The sequence below is a fragment of the Aythya ferina genome, assembly GCF_964211825.1.
Source record: "Aythya ferina genome assembly, chromosome: 4".
Taxonomy (NCBI): domain Eukaryota; kingdom Metazoa; phylum Chordata; class Aves; order Anseriformes; family Anatidae; genus Aythya; species Aythya ferina.
Genome location: NC_140300.1, coordinates 32,369,325 through 32,389,121, shown reverse-complemented (window position 1 = coordinate 32,389,121; position 19,797 = coordinate 32,369,325). Strand labels below are relative to the sequence as shown.

General features: G+C 52.2%; 2 protein-coding genes across 17 annotated transcripts in view; both read right to left on the bottom strand.

Annotated features, from left to right (window-relative positions):
- Window positions 1-1,424: 1,424 nt before the first annotated feature.
- On the bottom strand, window positions 1,425-13,909 carry SCD5 (stearoyl-CoA desaturase 5). The gene is made up of 5 exons (XM_084518739.1): window positions 13,729-13,909; window positions 7,626-7,756; window positions 5,119-5,324; window positions 3,287-3,519; window positions 1,425-3,090 (listed from the first exon to the last, which is right to left on the bottom strand). The coding sequence occupies exons 1-5, from the start codon at window positions 13,850-13,852 to the stop codon at window positions 2,900-2,902; spliced, it is 885 nt and encodes a 294-aa protein (XP_084374865.1). The 5' UTR covers window positions 13,853-13,909; the 3' UTR covers window positions 1,425-2,899.
- Window positions 13,910-18,893: 4,984 nt separating this feature from the next.
- SEC31A (SEC31 homolog A, COPII coat complex component) overlaps window positions 18,894-19,797 on the bottom strand; it is a 36,877-nt gene continuing 35,973 nt past the window's right edge. For all 16 annotated transcript variants that reach the window (XM_084518691.1, XM_084518699.1, XM_084518700.1 and 13 more), the window contains one exon: window positions 18,894-19,489. In XM_084518691.1, coding sequence (XP_084374817.1) covers window positions 19,310-19,489 — 180 coding nt within the window. In that variant the 3' untranslated portion in view covers window positions 18,894-19,309. The remainder of the gene's footprint in view (window positions 19,490-19,797) is intronic.

The following is a 19,797-nucleotide window of genomic DNA, read 5'->3' as shown; positions in this document are numbered from 1 at the left end:
GGCTGTTTCTGCAGGGTAAGCGGAGGGAAGGAAGAAACGGGAATTGCTCGGCGTTTGTTTTCCTTCCTGGGAAACACGTGTGCTCTGAAAATAGACGTACCAACTGGTTGTCCTGTCCTGCTCCGCTCCGTGCCGAAGCTGGCGCCGGGCCTGGCGAGAAACGTCGCCCACTCGGCACTGGGGGCGGCAGGCAGGGGCTGGGGAGCGCGCAGAGCTGCGACACGGGCTAAATACAGCGCCCGAGCAACTGTTCCTCAGTTTCAGTGATAACCCGCGTTTCATTAGCCAGATCATCTCTCATCACAGCCATCTGTTCCTTCATCCAGCTTTTAAAATATTTTGATAGACTTCATTTCTGCACATGCCCCGCCGCTAAACATACACCGTCTGAGCATGTGTCCCCTCTGCACGGTGGCAACAGGCGTGCCTGAGATTTGCCAGAGGGGCTGTTGCCTGCAAAACGCCCCCTCTCACATGTGAAATATCCCCAGATCCCAGCCCTCAGGCATTTGATAGAGGACCCTTTCAGTTTCTGAAAGATATTTCTTTGCATACTTCCAGTTTTTGTTTTGTTTCAAAATCATGGTTAACTTGCAAATGGTTTCAAAGTCTCAGATCCCTGAATCCCCCTGGAACTGGTGTTGCCACTGCACTCTTACACTTCCAAGAAAAACGTGTATTACCTTGGTATAATTTCAGGTAGTCAGACTGAAAACAGCCTGTGTCTCTTTGCAGGGCCAGTTACTCTTCTTACAGCACGTACTTGACAAGAATCAGCTTAGGGAAGTCCAAGCAATAGCAGCACAACATTAAAAAAACATCTAAAATGTGATAAGGATCAACAGGAAAATGTGTATGTAAGCTGCCATGAAGAGCATTCACTGTGGTTCTCCAGCCAGGAAGCTGCACAAACCACACGATGGAAGAACCATTAAGGTGAGGCATTTGCCTCTTCCCCACTTCGCTCCTACACTCACACATCATGTCCAAGCCCATCTCTGGCATCGGTCTGAAGGCTTTATGCTGCTCTCCACCAGATCCATAAGTAGGCACTGTAATGGGTGGTGGGGAGAAGCCTCCCCCCACGCTGTGTAATTCCACCAAACGGCCCAACTGCACTGGGATTTTCACACGTGAGAACTTGCCGTGGTCCCCTTTCAAGCTTAAGTCAGCTTTAAATTTCTGTTCCCCTCCTTATCAGCTTGGCAACGAAGCCAGAAGCAATCCAGTCTCATGGGGCCCTTCTGTGTGCTAACAGCCCTGCGAAGGAATGCACAAACATGGAGGGGGCAGGTACTCTGGAAACGCTGCACCGAGAGAATACCTGGAAATGCCAAGTGAAAAACACTGCTGTGCTTCTGACGTATGCTGCACAAAGCCCTTCGCTTCTGGAGACATTTCCGAACAAAGCACAGCAGCCCGTCTAATCATAACTGTTTATTGTAAATCACTCAAGAGTTTACACAACATTAATGGCAAAGTAACACTGTTAAAACACCTGCTGGATGAAATACAGAATAAAGACAACTCTTTAATATTATATGGCATCATTTGGAAAACAAGAAACGAGAAAAAAAGAATTGATTTTAAATTGCGTGGCTTTGTTTTTTAATTCTACATCTTTCCTGAAAATATCCGGGCCCGAGTCTCACTTAGCTCGAGATCACTGCCTTGCCCGGGGCGTGGGGCCGAGCGGCCCAGAGGTGAGCGCCCCTCTGCGAGGGACAAGGCGGTGACCTGCTTTATAAATGAAAATCATGCCCTCTATCTTCGAAAGTGCTCCAGTGCTGACAGTACAAAGCCTCTCTCCTGCACTGGCTAACATCTAACACAAAGGGCTCTATGTCCCATTCCACATGCTTTTTTTTTTTTTTTCCTTTTTTTTTCCTTTTTTATTTTTTTTTCCTTTTTAATCAAGGCAACTGTTAAATGTTAAATTCAGAAGCTACATAACTGTCTTTATATTTTGCTCAGAAACCAATGGATGTTGCATGCAGCTGAAACATGAGTAGAAACTGACTTCTATCAAGGTCGGTTTTCAAAGACCTGCTAGTCAAAGGCAGCAAAAGAAATTAAGAGGCCTCTTGTGCAAAAGGAGCTAAAATATGCATGCACCAATGGCCATGACTGATTAGAATATAACTCAGGTCTCCGAACATCGAAACCAAAGCTTTATTTGGCTTAAGACATTGTTGAGCTCTGTACCCTTACAAATTACAATGTATATGCGACAAGAAAGGAATCATCTCAACATAGCATCAGGTTGTATTTTGGCCTGTATAGAGACTAATCTTCAACACAAAAGCCTGCTCAGCAATAAATGGTTTTTGTACTTAGCAAAGACAGCAGTGCGTTGGTCTGGCTAACAGGGCTAACAAAAAGAAGAAAGCAGATTTTCAAACTAACATCAAACTGATCTTCGGCCGATTGCTCGCCTCGGACATCCTGTTTTCCATGGTGCCGTCAGTTTGTAGCTGACACAGCACACTGGGCCCTGCCCCGGCCTCTCCAAGCATCGTGTCTCAAAAGAATATTTGATTAAGAGTAGAAACAAATTCTCCCCTCACTGCACTTTAAAAGGATAGTTAGTCCCTCCAACCTGCCACATTTACCATGAACGAGCAAATTACAATGTATTTCAGACATGAACTACAGTGACTAAAATCAAATCTCTCTCCTGTTTTAACTCTAATATTAAATAATATAGAACATTTTTACACTTAATAGTCTGAAGTTTGGACATAAAACAACTAATAAAGACAAAAAAGCTGCAGCCGAACCCGTGGAACAAATTCGGCTCAACTGAAGGAACTAATATTTAACCAGAGGAGAAGAACCTCCAGCGAGCAGGGGGTGCCCACACGCACCCCAGCGCTGCCGCAGGGAGAAGCGCTGCTCGTCAAGCGCTGCCATCCCCAGTCCTTTCCTTGCGTGCCTGGATCATCTCCTTCGGAGCCTGCTTTCGGTCGGTGACCAACCCCAACCAGAACATGAAGTCAATGAACCAGGTGGTGGGGTTGAACTTCAGGCCCAGCTCGCTGGCGGAGTAGTCGAAGGGGAAGGTGTGGTGGTAGTTGTGGAAGCCCTCACCTGGGAAACAGAGATGGAGTTACAGGAATGAATTCAGGACCGTGCTGGGGTGGGGCGACCCCGTTTTCAAAGCCCTGACCCCGTGCAGGTTATGCTGCATCCCTGGCCATGGGAGATCTACGGGAAAGACCCCTCACCACCTCCATTTTAGAGCTCAGAGTTTGCAAATCTCTTTGGAGGGGGCTACAGCACCTACCGATGGCTCCCAGAGTGACAAACGTGTTCTGCCTGGGGTTGATGTACTTGTCATAGGGGCGGTTGCCGTACATGTGCGCGGCGCTGTTGACCAGCCAGGTGACGTTGAGGGAGATGGTGTACCGGAGGATGGAGGCAAGGAAGTAGGCGTTCCACAGGCTCTCGCCCCAGAGGTACCACGGCACAAAGGTGGGGATCACAAAGCACATCAGCACCACCGAGCTCTTGTAATACCTGCGGGGAAACCAAAGGACACCGTTACCGTGGTGGGGACGATGGCAGGGGAGCGAGGAGAACTTGCAGAAGAACTTGAACAGAGCCAAGGAGCCCTGGGAGAGTCTGAACCCAAGACATCCACGTCTACAGAGTGGTATGTCCTTAGGGCAGGCATCCATTCCTCCTAGCCTGTGGGAAGCCCACACCGGATCAGTTCATCAAGGGCTGTATCCCGTGGGTGGGACCCCACAGCACAGGGGACGAGAGTGACCGAGAAGGAGCGGCAGAGAAGAAGTGCCATAACCCCCATTCCCCCGTTCCCCTGCGCCGCTCAGGGGGGAGGAGGTGGAAGAGGGTGGATGAGGGGAAGGTGCTTTTGGTTTCTTTCCTTTGTTTCTCACTTCTCTAGCTTGTTAGTAATAAGCAATAAATCTTACTGTCTCCCTATGCCAAGTCTGTTTTGCCCGTTACAATAATTACTGCGTGATCTGCTCGTCCTTATCTCAACCTTTGAGCCCTTTTCACATATTTTCTCCCTGTTCCTCTTTGAGGAGGGGGAGTGAGAGAGTGGCTGTGGTGGGGCTCAGCTGCCCACTCGAGCGGAACCACCACTCTGCTGCCACTCTTGTCCTCTCTAAAGCAGTGACACAAGTACCCACCTGCACTGAAAAGCACCAGGAGATGTGAAAGGAAAAAGTGCCAGGTAAGGAACAGCTATGGCTATTAGGATGCTATGGAAAGATGGCAGAAAAAGAATTGCTGCTAATTCAGGACCCACTCCAAAAATGGAGGAAAAAGCTCAACACACAAGAACATTCTTGCATGTCTAACTGAAATGATGTCTCAGCAGATCGTAGCTGTATCCAAATCTTTGGAGCTTGAGGTGTTTGTTTTATTTGTTTGTTTTATGAGAGAAACTATGTTAATGTGTCAGGAGCAGTGTTAGGGAAAAAAATTGCTAGTGGTCCCTATTGTGCATGCCACAGAGCGTGCCCCAGCTCTGCCAGCTCTTGCCTGGGCTGCCAGAGGATGAGCTTGGTACTGCAGGGGAAGGAGCCACACAGCAGCAGGGAGATTTTCGACTCCCTGCTGTTGCATGACATCAGTTCACCATTCAGAACGCAAAGAGAGCCACAAACCCTGCAGCAGCAGGCAACGCTGGGGCTCCACAGCTGAGGCCCAGTCCCGGAGCAAAAACCTCAAGACCAGCACCTGAAGTCCTGGGGGAGCTCAGCGCTGGCTGCAAACCCGGCACCCAGGCACACCTCAGAGCCTGCAGCTGCCAACACACCACCCGCTGTTTGCTCCGTGCTGTCAAAAAGACCACTTTGGCCTCCTAAAAGGAGGAATCTGAATTTTTCTTCAAAATTTTTTGCTTTTGAAAAAAAATTTTTGCTTTTGAAAGAAGCTTTTTAGCTTCTTTCAAGCTGAACCCGCTCTGCACTAATTCTCAGGGGAAATAACTAATGCTGTGCAGGATGCAGGATGACAGTCCTGCGAGAGGAAGCACTCGGTCTGGGGGAGAAAGAGGACAGACAGCAACGAGGAAGAAGCCACAATGAGGTGATCAGGACCCCTCCACCCCGTGCCACGCGATGGCCGTGCGCTCCCACTTACTTTCTCTGGAACCTGACGACAGGGTCGTCCAGCAGGTCAGTGAAATCCAGTTTTCTCCCCTTCTCGATGACGTCCCGGTGCTTGCGCACGAACAGCCAGCCGATGTGGGAGAAGAAGAAGCCACGGCGGGCGTTGTGCGGGTCTGCGTCCGTCTCCGAGTACTTGTGGTGCACGCGGTGGTCTCGGCTCCACTCGTAGATGTCATTCTGCAGAGAGAGCACAGCGGATGAGGGGAGAGAGGCCCCAGCTCCTCGCATGCACAGGAATAGCACCCAGTTTGGAGGGATGAGTCTCTCACAGTAAAACTTCCACTTAAATGACTGCTCTGTCTGCCGGGGTGTGGACGAGAGCACGAGACTGAGACGTGAATTCAGTTGCATCAAACAAAATAAAAAAAAAAAAAAGCTATTTAATACCTGGATCTACAGCACTGTGAACTTCAACCACAGAATGCTTGGTGGAGTGCCCTTTTCTGTGTTTTTTTTTCCACCTTTGCACAGGCAGGGAGGGACCCACACAGCGATACCCAAAGAAAGAAGGCTTTGGGTTGGAACAGCAGCAGCACCCACAACCACCAACCACAGCAGCTTCACTCCCAGAGCGGAGGAAACCCTTTGTGGTGTCTGCGAGGAACCGCAGAGCGGCAGCCATCGAGGCAGGGGACGCTGCAGGACACGGCAAACCCAGGCTAACGACAGCTCTGCCTGTCTGTGTTTTGGGAGACCCAAGCCCTGTGCTGAGAGCATAATGGAAATCGCTGCTCGTTCTCTCAGCTGCCAGCATTGAGAGAAAGCACCAGGGGTACCCGTGCTGCTGAACAACTCCAGAACAACTAAAAATAACCAAATAGTCCAGCTCAAATGCATCAGTTTGATGGCAGCATTGCAAAGGTGGTGTCTGCAAGAGACAGGTGGGGAACAAAAACCCACTGCCCAAGAAAGCGAAGTGAGCTGAGCAAAACGACCCGAAGGAAGCCACCAAGCTCCTCAATGAGAGCAAGGGCAGATCTTCACCTTGCTGCCATTTCATTTTTTCCCTTGCAGAGAAATGAAAGGGGATGAAAGGCACTGCGTGGCTTCAAGGGGCAGATGTACACTTCAGGGGAGGCATCCAGAGGACTAGGAGATGCTAAGATCAAGGCATTTAAAACCAACTAGACTTATGCGAGAAGCACACACCTAGGAAAGGTCCTCTTTCTTAACCAGAAATGGTATTTCCAGTGAGACTATCAATCAGCTTGTCGTAAGAGCACTTGATAAAATTACTTGTGGCACAGCAGGTAACCAGGTCAAAGCACTGATACTGTAGGAAATTAACTTGGCTTCTCACACCACAGCAAACACCTGCAGGGCTGGCAAAAACAGGATTCCCCAGATGAAAGTGCAAGGAAGCTGTGAAACAACCGAATCACAAGTAATTAAAACCACAAAGGCTAAGAGCAAATAAAGGCCAGGGGCCAGAACCGTTGGCAATAAATGCACCGACAGCAGGAGCGCCACGCGTGTCCCTGCGAGCGCATTAATAGCAACCAGTGTTCAGGGAGCTGGCGCTCTTGGTGAAGCTTCAGGTAAACTCAGGAGTGAAACTCCCTCCGAAGCAGCACTGAGCAAAGGGTTTGCAAAGCTCTGCAAGGCACAGAGCAGCACGAAGCGGCTGGAATACGGCTCAGTGGCTGGAATACAGCTCTAAGCAGGGGGTTAGAGTCAAATGGGACCCTAGGAAGAAGATAAATCAATGATAAATGAGCAGTACAGAAGTGGATGAAGGGACTCCCTTCATCCTCTGTTGAGGCACATGAAATCATGCACACATATTGGAGAGAAAAAGGTAAAAACGTGGTGTGCAGTGCCACAGTGTAATGCTATCACAGATGCATGTAGCTGCTTTGAACAGCCAAAGGAACAACTACGTTCACACCACGGAAATCCTGGTTCTGGGCTACCTCCTACCACCAGCTGAACGTTACAAGAAGATTTTGAAGTCTGATATTGCCTATCAGGAAGTACAAAGCTAGTAACACACTTCTTTACAAATGCATTTAAATTCTACTGCCAAAAAAAAGCGGCATCAAACAGAGATAAATTCAGACTGCGTGAAAGGATGCCAGCTCTCCTTTCTGGGCATGTGGAGAACTCCAACTGCCTGGCTGGACAAAGAGACCTGATGATGCGGATGTATTTGCATGAGGCCATCCCTTACGCAAGTTTCTACATTGTCCTCTGAAGCAAGGGGCCTGGCCTGGGTAAGAGAAGCTGCTGAGACCCTGATCTGGGCACATTCGACTTGGTCCTTCAATAACTGTTGCTCCTGGACTGTCTGTTACGTGTTGTGTGGGCAGTGAGAGGGGCTGCATGTCCCCTAAGCCAACACCGTGCGTCATCAGCAAACATCTTTTTGCTGCTATGTACACATACAGTGCTTCTGATGTCTCTAAGCTGGAGGGATCCGTGCATGGGAGGTAAAGCTGCCAGGAGGCCAAGAACCGGGACAGGCAACCACGATCCCACCTGGAAAGCCATGGAGTTAGCTGCAGCCAGGAAGATCCGCAGAGGCAGCTTGGCCTTGTAGGAACGGTGGCTCCACAAGCGATGTGCCCCAGCCGTCACACCCAGGGCTGTCACCAGGAAACAGAAATAGGCTGAAAGACAAAAAGAAAAGGAAAGGTGAGCCAGGGGCCGGCCAGCCTTAGCATTGCATTCTTGGCTGTAAAGCTGCTCCTTGCCCTGCCTGCAGGGACACTCAGGAGAGGAGGGGAGGCTCTCAGCCCAGCCCTGGGACGCGGCACTTCTCCTCCCACCCCTTCCTGCTTCTCTGGTGTGATGCTCGGCGGAGTCTGGAGCACGTCAGCTGCTCCCAGTTAGGCCGCCCAGCTGCCAGGATAGTAGCCTCTTCTGCCTCCTTCCAAAAGCAGCACTGATTTCTCACCCTGGGACCCGTTCACACTACCCCCAGAAAAGGTTCAGCTGCGCAGGCCAGTGTGGCGCTGAAGCCTGTTGCCAAATCCAGGCACGTGCCTGCTTCCTGAAGGGAGGGACCCAAAGGCACAACGGTTTCCTCTCGCTGCTCTGACACGTGCCCTGTCACGGCGAGGACACAGCCTTGTCTGGCACAATGCAGGGAAACCCATCCTGTCATTTTCTGTACGTGACACCGAGCCGCGCCGGGCTGGCGAAGCCACGATGTGTCAGGGACGTCACAAAATAGAGCCTCTCACACTGCTCAGATGACTGCAATGGTGGGAAGAGATCTGTGACACACCGAGCACTGACATTATCCAGGCAACACAGAAATATTAAGGCTGGAGTCCTGAATCATCAGAAGAACATATTGTCTGTGGGTTTTTCGCTTGTTAACCTCATGCTGGGCCTAGGGACTGAAATCCCCTGTCTTCACCCATCTCTTCTTTTCAGGGGATTTGGTATTTCAAGAGCATCCTCCTTGTGAATCCCATTTTCTGATGGAGACAGAGGTATCGCCAAAAAGAATAGCTTGCTGGCCCTTCCGCAGCACAAAGGGGAGCTGGAGTGGCTGGGCTTCGTACCCACACAGCACGCCTCTTCTTTGGCTTTGCAGGGGAGGAATCACAACAGCAGGAAGTTTCCTAAAATAGATCCCAAGGGCTGAAGCATCCCCAGGGAAAAAATAACAAGAAATCCACCTCAGGACCTCAGTGACCGGAGCAGACACAAATCCTGTTGGACAAACACACCGAACAGTGAGACTGGATCGCCACGGTTCTGGCAGGAATTTGGGTGCCTGGCAATGTCACTTGGCCACCAATCCCTGCTGTGCCAGCACCAAGTGGCCGGCACGGAGAGCAAGGAGAGGACAGGAGATGAAGAGGGAGCAGAGGTTCGAGCACAGGGAGCCGGCAGGTTGCTAGGCTCCACGCACGCGGTGCCTCTGCACAGATGCTATTTCTGGGAACGCGCCAGAATCAATAGGCAGCAGATTTTTATTCAACATGCTTATTAATGACCTGAAACAAAGGCAAACAGCATATTAATTACAACTGCAGAGGGTGCTAAATTCGGCGCAGCAGTGAGAGAGCAAAGAAACACAAAAGGATCCACGCAGAAAAGGCTCGAGAGAGAGAATCTGCCTGGGTAGGAAAAAGCAACGCGATGCAGCGCTGGGGCCACAAGCACAGACAGGGATCTGCAGCGAGGATGAGATGCTTGGGGAAGCAGGCACCTGCAAGGATGATCACCAGCAGCATGTAAAATATTCTGAGCTTGCCACAGATAGGGCAGCAAGACACCAGAGGGATGTTGCCCAACCTCCAGGAGGACTGGGAACATCTCAATGGTTTGTGGCACCCCCGGAGGCATCAGAAAACCACCCTCTGCTCTGCGTGGTGGCTTAAATCAGAGCAAATCTCTCCCCCTGAGAATTCCATGTCTGTTGTGTGTTTAACGTCACTACTTGAACTTGTTTTCTTTCCCAAAGCACACTGGAGGTGGGATATGTATCTACAGGTAGCAAATCCAGAGGATTAATGAGGGCTTTGGACACTCACCTGGTTAAAAATAAATGAATAAATAAATAAAATGAACCTAAACAAGGAATGCAAGGGGCACTGGCTGAACTCTGAAAGAGGGGCAATGGCTGGCCGTCCTCAGACACAGCTCTCAAGGAGGCAGAGCACCGGAGAGCAGCCATCCACACGCGCCGATGTCCAACATCACCCAGTTACATGGAGCAAACTGCACTCATCTCCGAGGGGCAGAGCAGCAGATACAAAAATAGTAGCTGGGAGACAAAAATCAATAGCGTGTCCACCGCGGTGCTGCAGAAATGGGCTGCAGCACGCGGGACGTGGCTCGGCGACGGCTCCCGTGGGGTCCCACAGCCTGACTTGGTAGAGTCAGCAGCAACGTGAGGGTTAAAACCACGAGGGACGGGCACGCAGCCCTTGGGAATTTACACGCTGGCATTTACCTCAGCTTGCGGAGCCCGAGCAACACTGCTCACAAGGGAATTTTAATAATCAGCTGCATAGAAGTCAAGGTCTTCCATCAGGCTCCGAGAGCTGTGTGAGAAACACAAACGGCAAGTTGCTCCAGCACAGGGCGAGCGCTGCAAAGCTGGCGGGTCGCTATAAATATGTAACAGTTCCACACCTTGCCGTTAGGATTTTTTCCCTTTCTAAGAATTACATCACATCTGCATATCCCCCACCCGCCTCCTGCTCCTCCCCTGTGGGTTTCTGCTGTTGTTGGCAGGCGGGTTTAGGACCGATGCACGAGTACTGCCCAAATGAGGGGAAGCACACGGACGCCCCTAGCTCACACCGGGGTCACCCAGCTCCCGCTGCCGTCCACTTCAGCATTCACCCGGAGCCGCCGGCTGTTTGCTGAGCCCTGCCAGCTGTCACAGGCTGGCATCAAAAGCACCGGGGGCTGGACTCGAAGCAGCAGCAGCCAAGAATTAAAAGGCAGCGACTCCCCGAGCCGCCCGCTGGGAAGCGCCCGGCAGCTCTCGGGGGAGCCACGCGTTCGTGTGAAGAGCCAAGGTGTGAAATCTCAGGCCAGGAGCGGGTTCATCTAAAATTAGATGTGCACATTCTCTCAGCCGCTCTAAATCGAACAGAGAGAGAAAAAGAGAAGACGAAACGCATCGAAAGGAAGAGGGGAGGCAGTTTGGAGCTGCAAAGCAGGTGAGTTTGGCAGTGGCAGGGTGGAGGAGCTCCAGAAGCAGCTGTCGCGCCCTCGTGGCCCAAGACACCCAGCTTGCCTCCGTCTGGGTGCACACGCCTGCCTACACATTTTCAGGAAGGCTCCCCAGAGCCAGCCCTTTTGGCTGAGCACACAAAAGGCTTTATTCCGGTTGGAATAGCAGAAACGCTCGCATTGACAACTGCGGCCAAAGCGACATAAATAAAGCCAGGAGAGCAGCGGGATGGCAGCAAGTATTCCAGAGGACGCTGTAATTCCCCTCGGAAGCACACACACATCCCCTGAGCTCGCCAGCAACTGAAGATTGCCTCAAGATGCCGAGCGGTTCCTGTGTATTTTTAGATCAAAAGAGAAGGCTGGGAGATGCTTTGATTTCTGATTTCTCTGAAATCTGTGATGCTTCTGTGCAGCCTCTCTCGGCTCAGCTGGATCCCGCGCCGTCACAAAACCGTCGGCAGATTTCACTTCTCCCCCAGTGACCTCACTGCTGTCCTCAATCCGCAGGCTGGCGAGGGCTCCGCTGGCTTGCAAGTACTCTAGAAACACTGGCGAAGAACTAGCATTGATTTTGCTCAGTAAATCCCTCCTGCCAAGGCAGCCTTGGATACCTCCTCGCAGAATTTTAAGACGAAAGCAGTCACTACCTGCTTCCTGACCCAAAATCTTGCCTGCAAGCAGTTGCCCGAGTATAACCACCGCAGAGCCCCCAGGGTGCTCCCGGCAGAGCAGCAGCAGGAGAGACAGCAGGACTTTAAATCTGGCACCTTCACTCCACGCCTGAAATGCAGACAGCATCCCCACGTCCTGCTTCCAGGGAGGTCTCAGGGGTACAGAGAGAACCCCTCCGGAGCCAGCATTTCTATTTCCAACCATCCGTGTGGTGCTTCTAGCACAGCGGGAGCTTCTTGAGGTGAGCACACCGCGCAGATGTGCTGCCAACCAAAGCCGGTCCACACCCGACACGCCAGCAGATGGCATTCAAGAACACACACGGCTTCTGGATCCTGAAAGCCCAATCAAACTTGCATCTGCAGTGCACAGCAGCAACATGTGCCTCCTCGCGCCCATCGCCTGCCAGAAGGGCTGAGGGGGAGGAGGAGGCGATGATGGCAGAGCCCTGCAGGCACCATGCTGACCCCCGGGGCCCACTGGCTTGCAGCCCCCGAGCGATGGGATGTCCCGAACAAGACGAAAAGCAGTGGCAAACCTCTCCTCGCACATGGGCACGAGGCTGTAACTTTCTCCGTTGCAGGATGCCAAAGGGATTTTTGTGTTGTTTAACTAGCCCAAGCACCGGCTGGTCACTTAACCTGTCTCATGGAAGGGCTGCGACCTGCCACACGCGCTGTGGACCCCTCCGCACAAGTTCACATCCATGAACACACACGACAGTGCCCAGCAAGTGCTGCTGAAACCTCACCAATGGCTGAACACACTCCTGGGGGGCCCAGGAACTGCAGCGAAGGACAGGAAGGGGCTGGCAGAGCAGGGGCCGTATCCAAGGTGCGGCACAAGTTCCAGGGAGGCAGCAGGAAACCCAAAAGCCGGCGTTTTAAGCGGTGTAAGCATGCATCCTTGGAGAGAGAACCCGATTCCCAGTGCTCTCCAGGCAGCCTGGTGGTGTCACACAGAGCTGGTGGGGGTCCCGTCCACAGCCCCAGCGGTGTGTGGGGTTCGATGAGCTGCAACGCCTGCCTCCACGTGCTCGTGCAGGAAGCAACGGGAACAGAGGAGCACAGATAATCCAGAGCAAACACCCAGCCAAGCCTTCTCCTGCCAGCTTTTTTCCGTTGTCTATTACGTATGGCTGGACGAGTGTCAATAAATTACCAGTGGAAATGGGTCCTGCTGAGCGTGCACTTCGGGTGAGGACGGCTGTTTGTGAGGCGGCACAGAGGTGCTGCTGCAGCAGGGACAACCAGGTGGGTTCACTAAGGGAAAAGCGTGCCCTGCCTTGTGCAGGCAGCACCCACCCCGCCCAGCCAAGTGCTTCCTGAGCTACAGGCGTCCCCGGGGAGGATAAATCAGAAGCCAGGCAGGCGCTGGTGAGCCACCGACTGCTGCCCGCATCCTGCCACGCACCAACGAGGCCAAGTTCATTAACCTGAGCAACAACAACGCCGCTGTTGTCTACCCCTGCCTCCAGCATGATGGCACACGCTTCAGCCGTAGCTATGCTGCAGGAGGTGCTGTGTTTTACTTCGCCCGCTGCTCCGGGTGGCTGGACCCAGCCTGCTCGCTGCCTGCTGGAGAGCCCCTGTGCAAGTGCCCAGCCAGCTCCAGTGAAAACTTTCCAGTAACAGTGTCGGGGAACGGGGAGAGAGAAAGGGATTAAGTCGCAAAGTCGTCGAGCTCTGTTTATTGCTCAGCATCTCTGCAAAGTCAACCAGAAGGAAAAATACCTTGACGGATGGATGGAGGGCTGAGGCTGGTCGCTCCATCCTTCGGCCCCTGCCTTTAGGAGCTCCATGGAGCAGAAGCAGAGGAGATTTCGAGGCGTTTTCTCCTCCTCAGGAAGGCGACAGGGATAAGTGAAAAGCCCACCTGCCACACACGGGGCTGGGCTGGGGGGGGTTGAAACCAGCGTGGAGCCGGACCCACGGGAAACAAATAAATAAATAAATGGATAAATAAACGGATAAATAAATAAATAAATGCAATAAATGGGGAATCCTTCGAGCGGGCAGCCCATCCCCGGTGCCCCGCAGAGCCCCTCTCCTCTCCTCTCCTCTCCTCTCCGCCCCCCCCGGCTCGGCTCCCCCGGCCCCTCACGCCCCCCGCCGCCGCCGCCGCCGCCGCCGCCGCCCCCCTCGGCGGCTTTCGGCCGACAAAGGCGGCACAAAAAGGGGCCGGGAGGGGAAGGAGGGGAGGGAAGGAGGGTGGGGGACGGCGAAAGGGGCCCCGCCGCGCTGCCCCCGGCCCCCGCACTCACCCCAGAGCAGGGTGAGGAGCTGCGCCCTCGGCACCAGGCTGAGCGCGTAGACGGCGCCCAGGTGCAGCAGCCCCATCAGCACCACGTTGCGCCACACGATGGCCTGCCCGCCGCCCGCCGCCATCTCGCAGCCGCACGGGGGGGGGAGACCGCGCAGCGCGGCCGGGGGGCGCCTCGGGGCGGCCGCCTCCTCCTCCTCCTCCTCCTCCTCTTCCTCCTCCTTCTTCTCTTCCTCCTCCTCCTCCTCCTCCTCCTGCCCCGGCTCCGCCGCTCTCCCGCACCGCGCGGCGGGGGGCGGGCGGGCGGCGGGAGGAGCCGGCAGCCGGCCCCGCATAGCGACAGCCAATGGCCGCCGCCCCGCGCCGCGCTGAGGGGACAGACCCCGCGCGGCTCCCCTCAGGGCGCCCGCAGCCGCCCCCGAGGGTCCCAGGGGGAGCCCCTCAGGGTGGTGCCATCGGTCACCCATGAAGGTCCCAACAGCCTCCACATGGAGCTCCAGCAGCTGCCCCTTGGGGTCCCAATGGCTGCCCCTCACAGTGGTCCCCTCACAGTGGTCCCAATGGGATCCCCTCAGGGCTCCGACAGTCACCCATGAAGGTCCCAACAGCCCCCACATGGAGCTTCACCAGCTGCCCCTCATGGTCCCAATGGCTGTCCCTCACAGTGGTCCCAATGGGTCCCCTCAGAGTGCCAACAGCTGCCCCTGAGGGTTCAGCAGTCACCCCTCACGGTGGTCCCAATAACTGCCCCTTGGGGTCCCAGCAGCCACCCCTCACAGTGGTCCCAGTGGCTGCCTCAGAGGGTCCCAACAGGCTCCCTCCCCTCAGGGCTCCAACGCCTGCCCCTCAGGGTCCCAACAGCCACGGGTGTAACTCACAGCCCCAGGAGGGGCAGGGTGTCATGAGGGGGCACAAGCCCTCAGGGTGGTGACATTTATTGGGCTGTGAGGAGTGAGTTGGAGAGGAGATCCTCAGGCTTCCAAGAGCAAACAGCACCACTTGTCCTGCCCGTGCCACATGGGGACAGTGCCATCGTGCCATATGCTGGGGACAGTGCCATCCGTGTTTAACGGAGGAAGGTCAGGCTCAGGGCGAGCACAACGGGAGCGCTACCAGGCAGCAAGGGAGTACGTACAGCATGCAGGGAGCACAGCTCTAAGAGCCCAGGTGAAAGCCAAGAGGCAAACACGCCAGGAAACTCCTTGTGATGTGTGAGTGGGGCACGTCACTGCTCCCCTGACCCCAGGAATCACCACTCGAGCAGCAGAGCTTTGGTGTCAGCCCCTGATCACTGTGCTGACTGTGAGTGGCAGTACAATTTGGGAGCCCCTGGCTTTTAAAAAGTTACCAGGCTGCTTTGATCATGACATTAGGGCCATATGGAGCAGACAGAGACCTGCACTGCCAGGCTAAGCTGTAGCTCAGAGCAGGAGATGCAAATAAAAGACTTTGCAAATCTGACTGTTGTTTCTGTGAGCCAGGAGCGCCTAAAGAAGAAAACCAAATAGCTGCAAGCAAAGCAGCACACACGAAATGGGATTTTCTTTGTAAATGCCCCAGGGTTCATATTCTCAAAAGCAAAGGAAATACAAAACACAAAACAAAACAAAGTAGCCTGAGTGTGATTCAGAAATCTGTGATATGAATTGCCTGGTTTTATCAGCTGCACCTGGTGGAAAATATGTGGTGGCTGCACACGGGCTGGAAATGAGAACGGAGGCCAGCGTTCGGAGGGACATGTCAGAGCGCTCCCCTCCTTTGGGCATATTGCACTTGCTGGCAACCCAGCCAGATTTTCTGCTGGATGGTGCCCTGCTGACCTGAGCAAGACGCTGGCTCCTCTCTGTTAGCACCGGCACCTCCTGCCCTGTGCACACATCCTCCTCCAACCTCCCAGGCAAAAGAAACCCCTGTGTGTCGTGTTGGGCCCCACGGCAGCATGTGGGTGCCTGTCCTGCTGATGGGGTCACTGTGGGTCCCCACAGAAAGCCAGTGAAAGTGGCTTTCCTGAGCCATGGGCTCCTGTGGGGTGAAGGCTAGGGACATGGACCCTGGTGAGCGATACTGGTATGAAGCACATGAGCATGCTGTGCTAATTAATTACTAACTACACCTCCTGAGGCAACTGAATCAGCAGAGAGCATATAATTAAGCCCCAGATTGTTTCTGATATATTTTAAACATTCTTCTAGAATTCTCCGCCTGGAAAGAAGAAAGAGGACAGCAACAATGAAAGTTGGCAGATGATTTGTGGGGACACCGTGAGTGTCATGTTAATGCTACTGCTGCCTGCTACCAGCACATTTCTGCTATTTAAAACATTGACAAGATTGACCTCATTTTTTTTTTTTTCCATTTTCTCTTGTGAAAAATTAAGCAGTGTCCACAAAGCATTTTTCAAATTAAGGGCTTAAGTGGTAGAGTAGGAAACAAAGCCTAGGACATTGGAGGGATGAGAAATATATGTTCGCTATGTACATGTTGAAATGCTTCCAGTGCCACAGGGCAGCAGGTTCCTGAGAAGCCTCCTTCATACAGTACAGGGCAGTTGCAGACCTAGGGGCAAGGTCATCCGTCACTGCTGTCCTGGGGCACTCCTGGGGAAATGCTTGGAATGAGACACGCTTCCGTCTCTGAAGCTCATGGGAATTGTAATCAGGTTTGCCTCTGCTGAGTGGGGCTCGCGTTAAACATATTCCTGTCTCCTGCCTGCCCTGCTCTTCCTACTATCGGTGTAGGTGCCTCAGAGCACTCGCCAGGTGCCCTCGGCTCTCATTCAAGGCTGAGCAACTCAGCTCTGCTCCAGCAGCTCCTGCAGGGGAGGGAGGCAGCAGCCTGTTTGGCCCTGGCTGCAGACAAGCTGTCCTCCAAAAGGTGCTCCCACACCTCCTGGGTGCTGGGGGAAACAGCTAGGGCAGCAGGATGCCCCTTTCCTTCTCTCTCAGTAGCCCAGGCAGCCTGGCACATGCTCCCTTCTGCAAATCCACATTCCCAATCTGCATGTTGGGGAACGATGTGATCTGAGAGGCACAACACAGAACAAATCTGATGTAAACACTGCACGGGCTGCAAGTGCTGCAGAGATTAAAAGACAATCCCCAGCATTCACGCCTAATGCTGACCTTGGGCTCCTGCCAGCCAAAACAAGGTAAATCCATTACAGAGTTCCACAGGCAGAAAAAAGGTTTTGCTCCCTTACTTGTGTGTTCTGCCTAGGGCCAGCACGAACCCTGGTACCACCCCACTGAGCTCCCAGTCCAGTGGCCTCGGCAGTGGGAGAAAACTCTGCTAACGCTGCCCTTACTGCACAATCTCCTGCCAGGGGCTTTGTGGGGATGGCGATAGCTGTGGCAGTGAGGTACTGCCCGCTGTCGGAGGCCGCCAGGCAATACCCCTGCAGAGTACATGCTTAGGTTTTCCTTATTTCCTCTTATTTTTACTCGCAGCAACCACAAGTAGCCTGATTGGTGTTAATGCCACAGTATGAGTCTATTCTCACTTGGTGAAACGAAAATTGGGCTGTCTGGGGCCAAATTCTGCTACCAGTGTAAATTGGCAGAGCTTCATTGCCTTCTGTAAACCAAGCTGGCCATTTGCATTTGTGATATCAGATGGGTGGCAAATTGCTTGGCATTCCCTGAAGGTAAAGCAGACGGCAGTGTAGCTGATGGACAATTACTCTTCATCTCAGCTGCTCTCGGAAGAGAAGCAGCAGATCTTTGCATCCACTCCTGTCCCTACACAACAGTTTGTCACAGAAGCATCGGCGCTGCCCAGCACAGCTGCTTTGCACCATACTGAGGTTTTTTTATTCCCACCTCCCTTCGGATTTATTCTTTTTAAAAATTTGCTCCTCAGTTTAACCTATCAACCAAACGGAACAGCCTAACAGGTCTGGGAGGAGCCTGGTCCTTTTAGACCTCAAACTGAACACCCTGCAGGACACTCCCTGGATAGCACGGTCCCAGCCATCAGAAGCAGGACCGGTGATCGGGACATTTTTCCCACTGAGGTGAGGGAAGCTGTTCTGTTTCCCTGTTACTGGTTTCCAGCACCATTACCAATCCTCACCTTTTTGATTCAGCCAATGCAGGAGCCTGCTGCGGCCAGATTTATTAAGTGCGTGGTTAAATTAAGCAGGGTACCTTCAAGCCCTTCTGAATGCCAAGAGCGGAACACAAACTACTTGTAACGCTGCTGAGAAACCTATAACCCAGATTAATGGGAAGAAAATCAGTCCTATGGCTTTTTAAACTCCTGAAACAAAGGAACTCCAGTTCACTGCTTTATGTTCCCCAATTATAAAAGCTTACAAGGTCAGAAAATACTGGAAAGGAAATAAGATTAAGCCCAATTTCATGAGAGAAACAAACTGTTGTCCCTGACAAATCTATAACTCATTATCAGTTTAAAGTCACAGATATTGTCTGTGATTGCATTATTTGTAACATTTCTTGCGATCTTCACTGCCAAACCTGATTTCCACAGGCACAGACTCCAGCTATTTTTCATGAGAAGCAGTTTCACACAGGCCAAGTCCTGTTATTTTTTTTTTCTTCCAAACTGGACAATTCCTTCTTCCAACTGTTCTTTCTAGACATGGCACACTTGCTGGAAATGTTTAAAATGTAAATCCAGCTCCATCTGAGCTGCAACACCCACCCCACTGCTCTTGTTACTGGCCAGCAGAAGCTTGGGCTGCAGTTTCCCAGCACAGCACGTACTTGCAGGGCAAACTTGCAGGGGACTGCAAGAAGCAATTGGCATCTTGTTTACACAGGGAATATCTACCTCACCGTACAGGTGGCCTAAGCCACTCTGCATGATTTCTGCTCTTAGCTTTTGAAAAATGCATGGAGATGCATTCAGAATCCTTGAAATGTAAACACCTCAGTGTAAACGTTAAGCAGAGCTTTTACATGATCAATGGGAGATCAACATCTCCTTGCATCTCCGAAGCAAGATAAAGCTTCCCCACTGTAATCCAGGTTCAAACTCTTCAAGTTGCACTTCATCAAGACACATTTTAATAAATTAATGTTTATTGAAAATATCACAGTAGCCTCTATTTTTTGCCCCTGTGCAAAATTAAGCTATTTAACATGTAAATTCTTATAACAGATCTGCAAGCAGCTTCATAAAATGAAAGACCAAATACACTGATAATAGGATCAGACTCTTTAATCTGGTGGATAAGGAACAGTGGGGTGCAGGGGAAGAATCTGTTTTAGGGTCTGATACACAACCTATCTTTTTGTTTTCACACATACATCTGTTATTAAAAGCCGCTGTTTAGCAGTATAACATGCATCTAAAAACCGACAGTATGGGCTATCATCCATTAAATACACTATTTGTGGACCGATCATTAGGGATGAGGGAACGATTAAAATAAAAAGAAAAGCACCAGGGCTCCAAGGCCCGCCTAAAATATTCTGCAGGGAGAGTGTAATGCCATTTGTCAGCGCTCTACTGCAACATGCGTTGAGGACTAGCGTTTGGTCCGCTTCCTGCATGGTTGCTGTAGAAATGCACTTCTTTGGATAAGCCTCCATTGCAGGCTTTGCAAGCACAGGGTTTCTTCAGACACCCAACTTATTGGCCTGGGTGAGGACAACTTTCAGAACCGGCATGAAAGCCGAGGTCTCGCTGAAGTTGCTGGTGCTGACGATGTGCGTGTGGATGTTCAGTCCTTCCACGTAGTTGCGGGTTTCGATGCTCTTCACCATGTTGTGCAAACCGCTGATGATGGTTGGAGAGAGCTGTAAGGAAGCCAGACAACGCAGCTCAGCACGGAGAAAAAGTAACAATGCTACAGCAACTTAAGTCCTGAAATAGTAACAGTGCTTGTTAGTCCTGAGTGCCATCTCTGGCCCTCGAGAAGGTGCAGGAATTAGGTCCTTGATTTAAGGACGGCAATCTTTGGAGGTGCTCCACCCTGAGCACAGCTGCTGGCAAGTGCGACAGCAGCCTTCAAGCAGAAGATAGCACTACAGAGGTGCTAAGAGAGATAAAGCCAGTCTGTTATTCTACCACAGACCTTCTGGAAGCCTTTGGAAAAGCTACCAGA

What these genes read in the sequence shown, in the direction of transcription:
- SCD5 (XM_084518739.1), bottom strand. Translation starts at nt 13,852, where the DNA reads ATGGCGGCGGGCGGCGGGCAGGCCATCGTGTGGCGCAACGTGGTGCTG. An exon ending in GCTCCTCACCCTGCTCTGGG is followed by an intron (nt 7,757 to 13,728) that starts GTGAGTGCGGGG and finishes TTTGTCTTTCAG; the next exon opens with CCTATTTCTGTTTCCTGGTG. An exon ending in TGTCACTCTGGGAGCCATCG is followed by an intron (nt 3,091 to 3,286) that starts GTAGGTGCTGTA and finishes TCTGTTTCCCAG; the next exon opens with GTGAGGGCTTCCACAACTAC.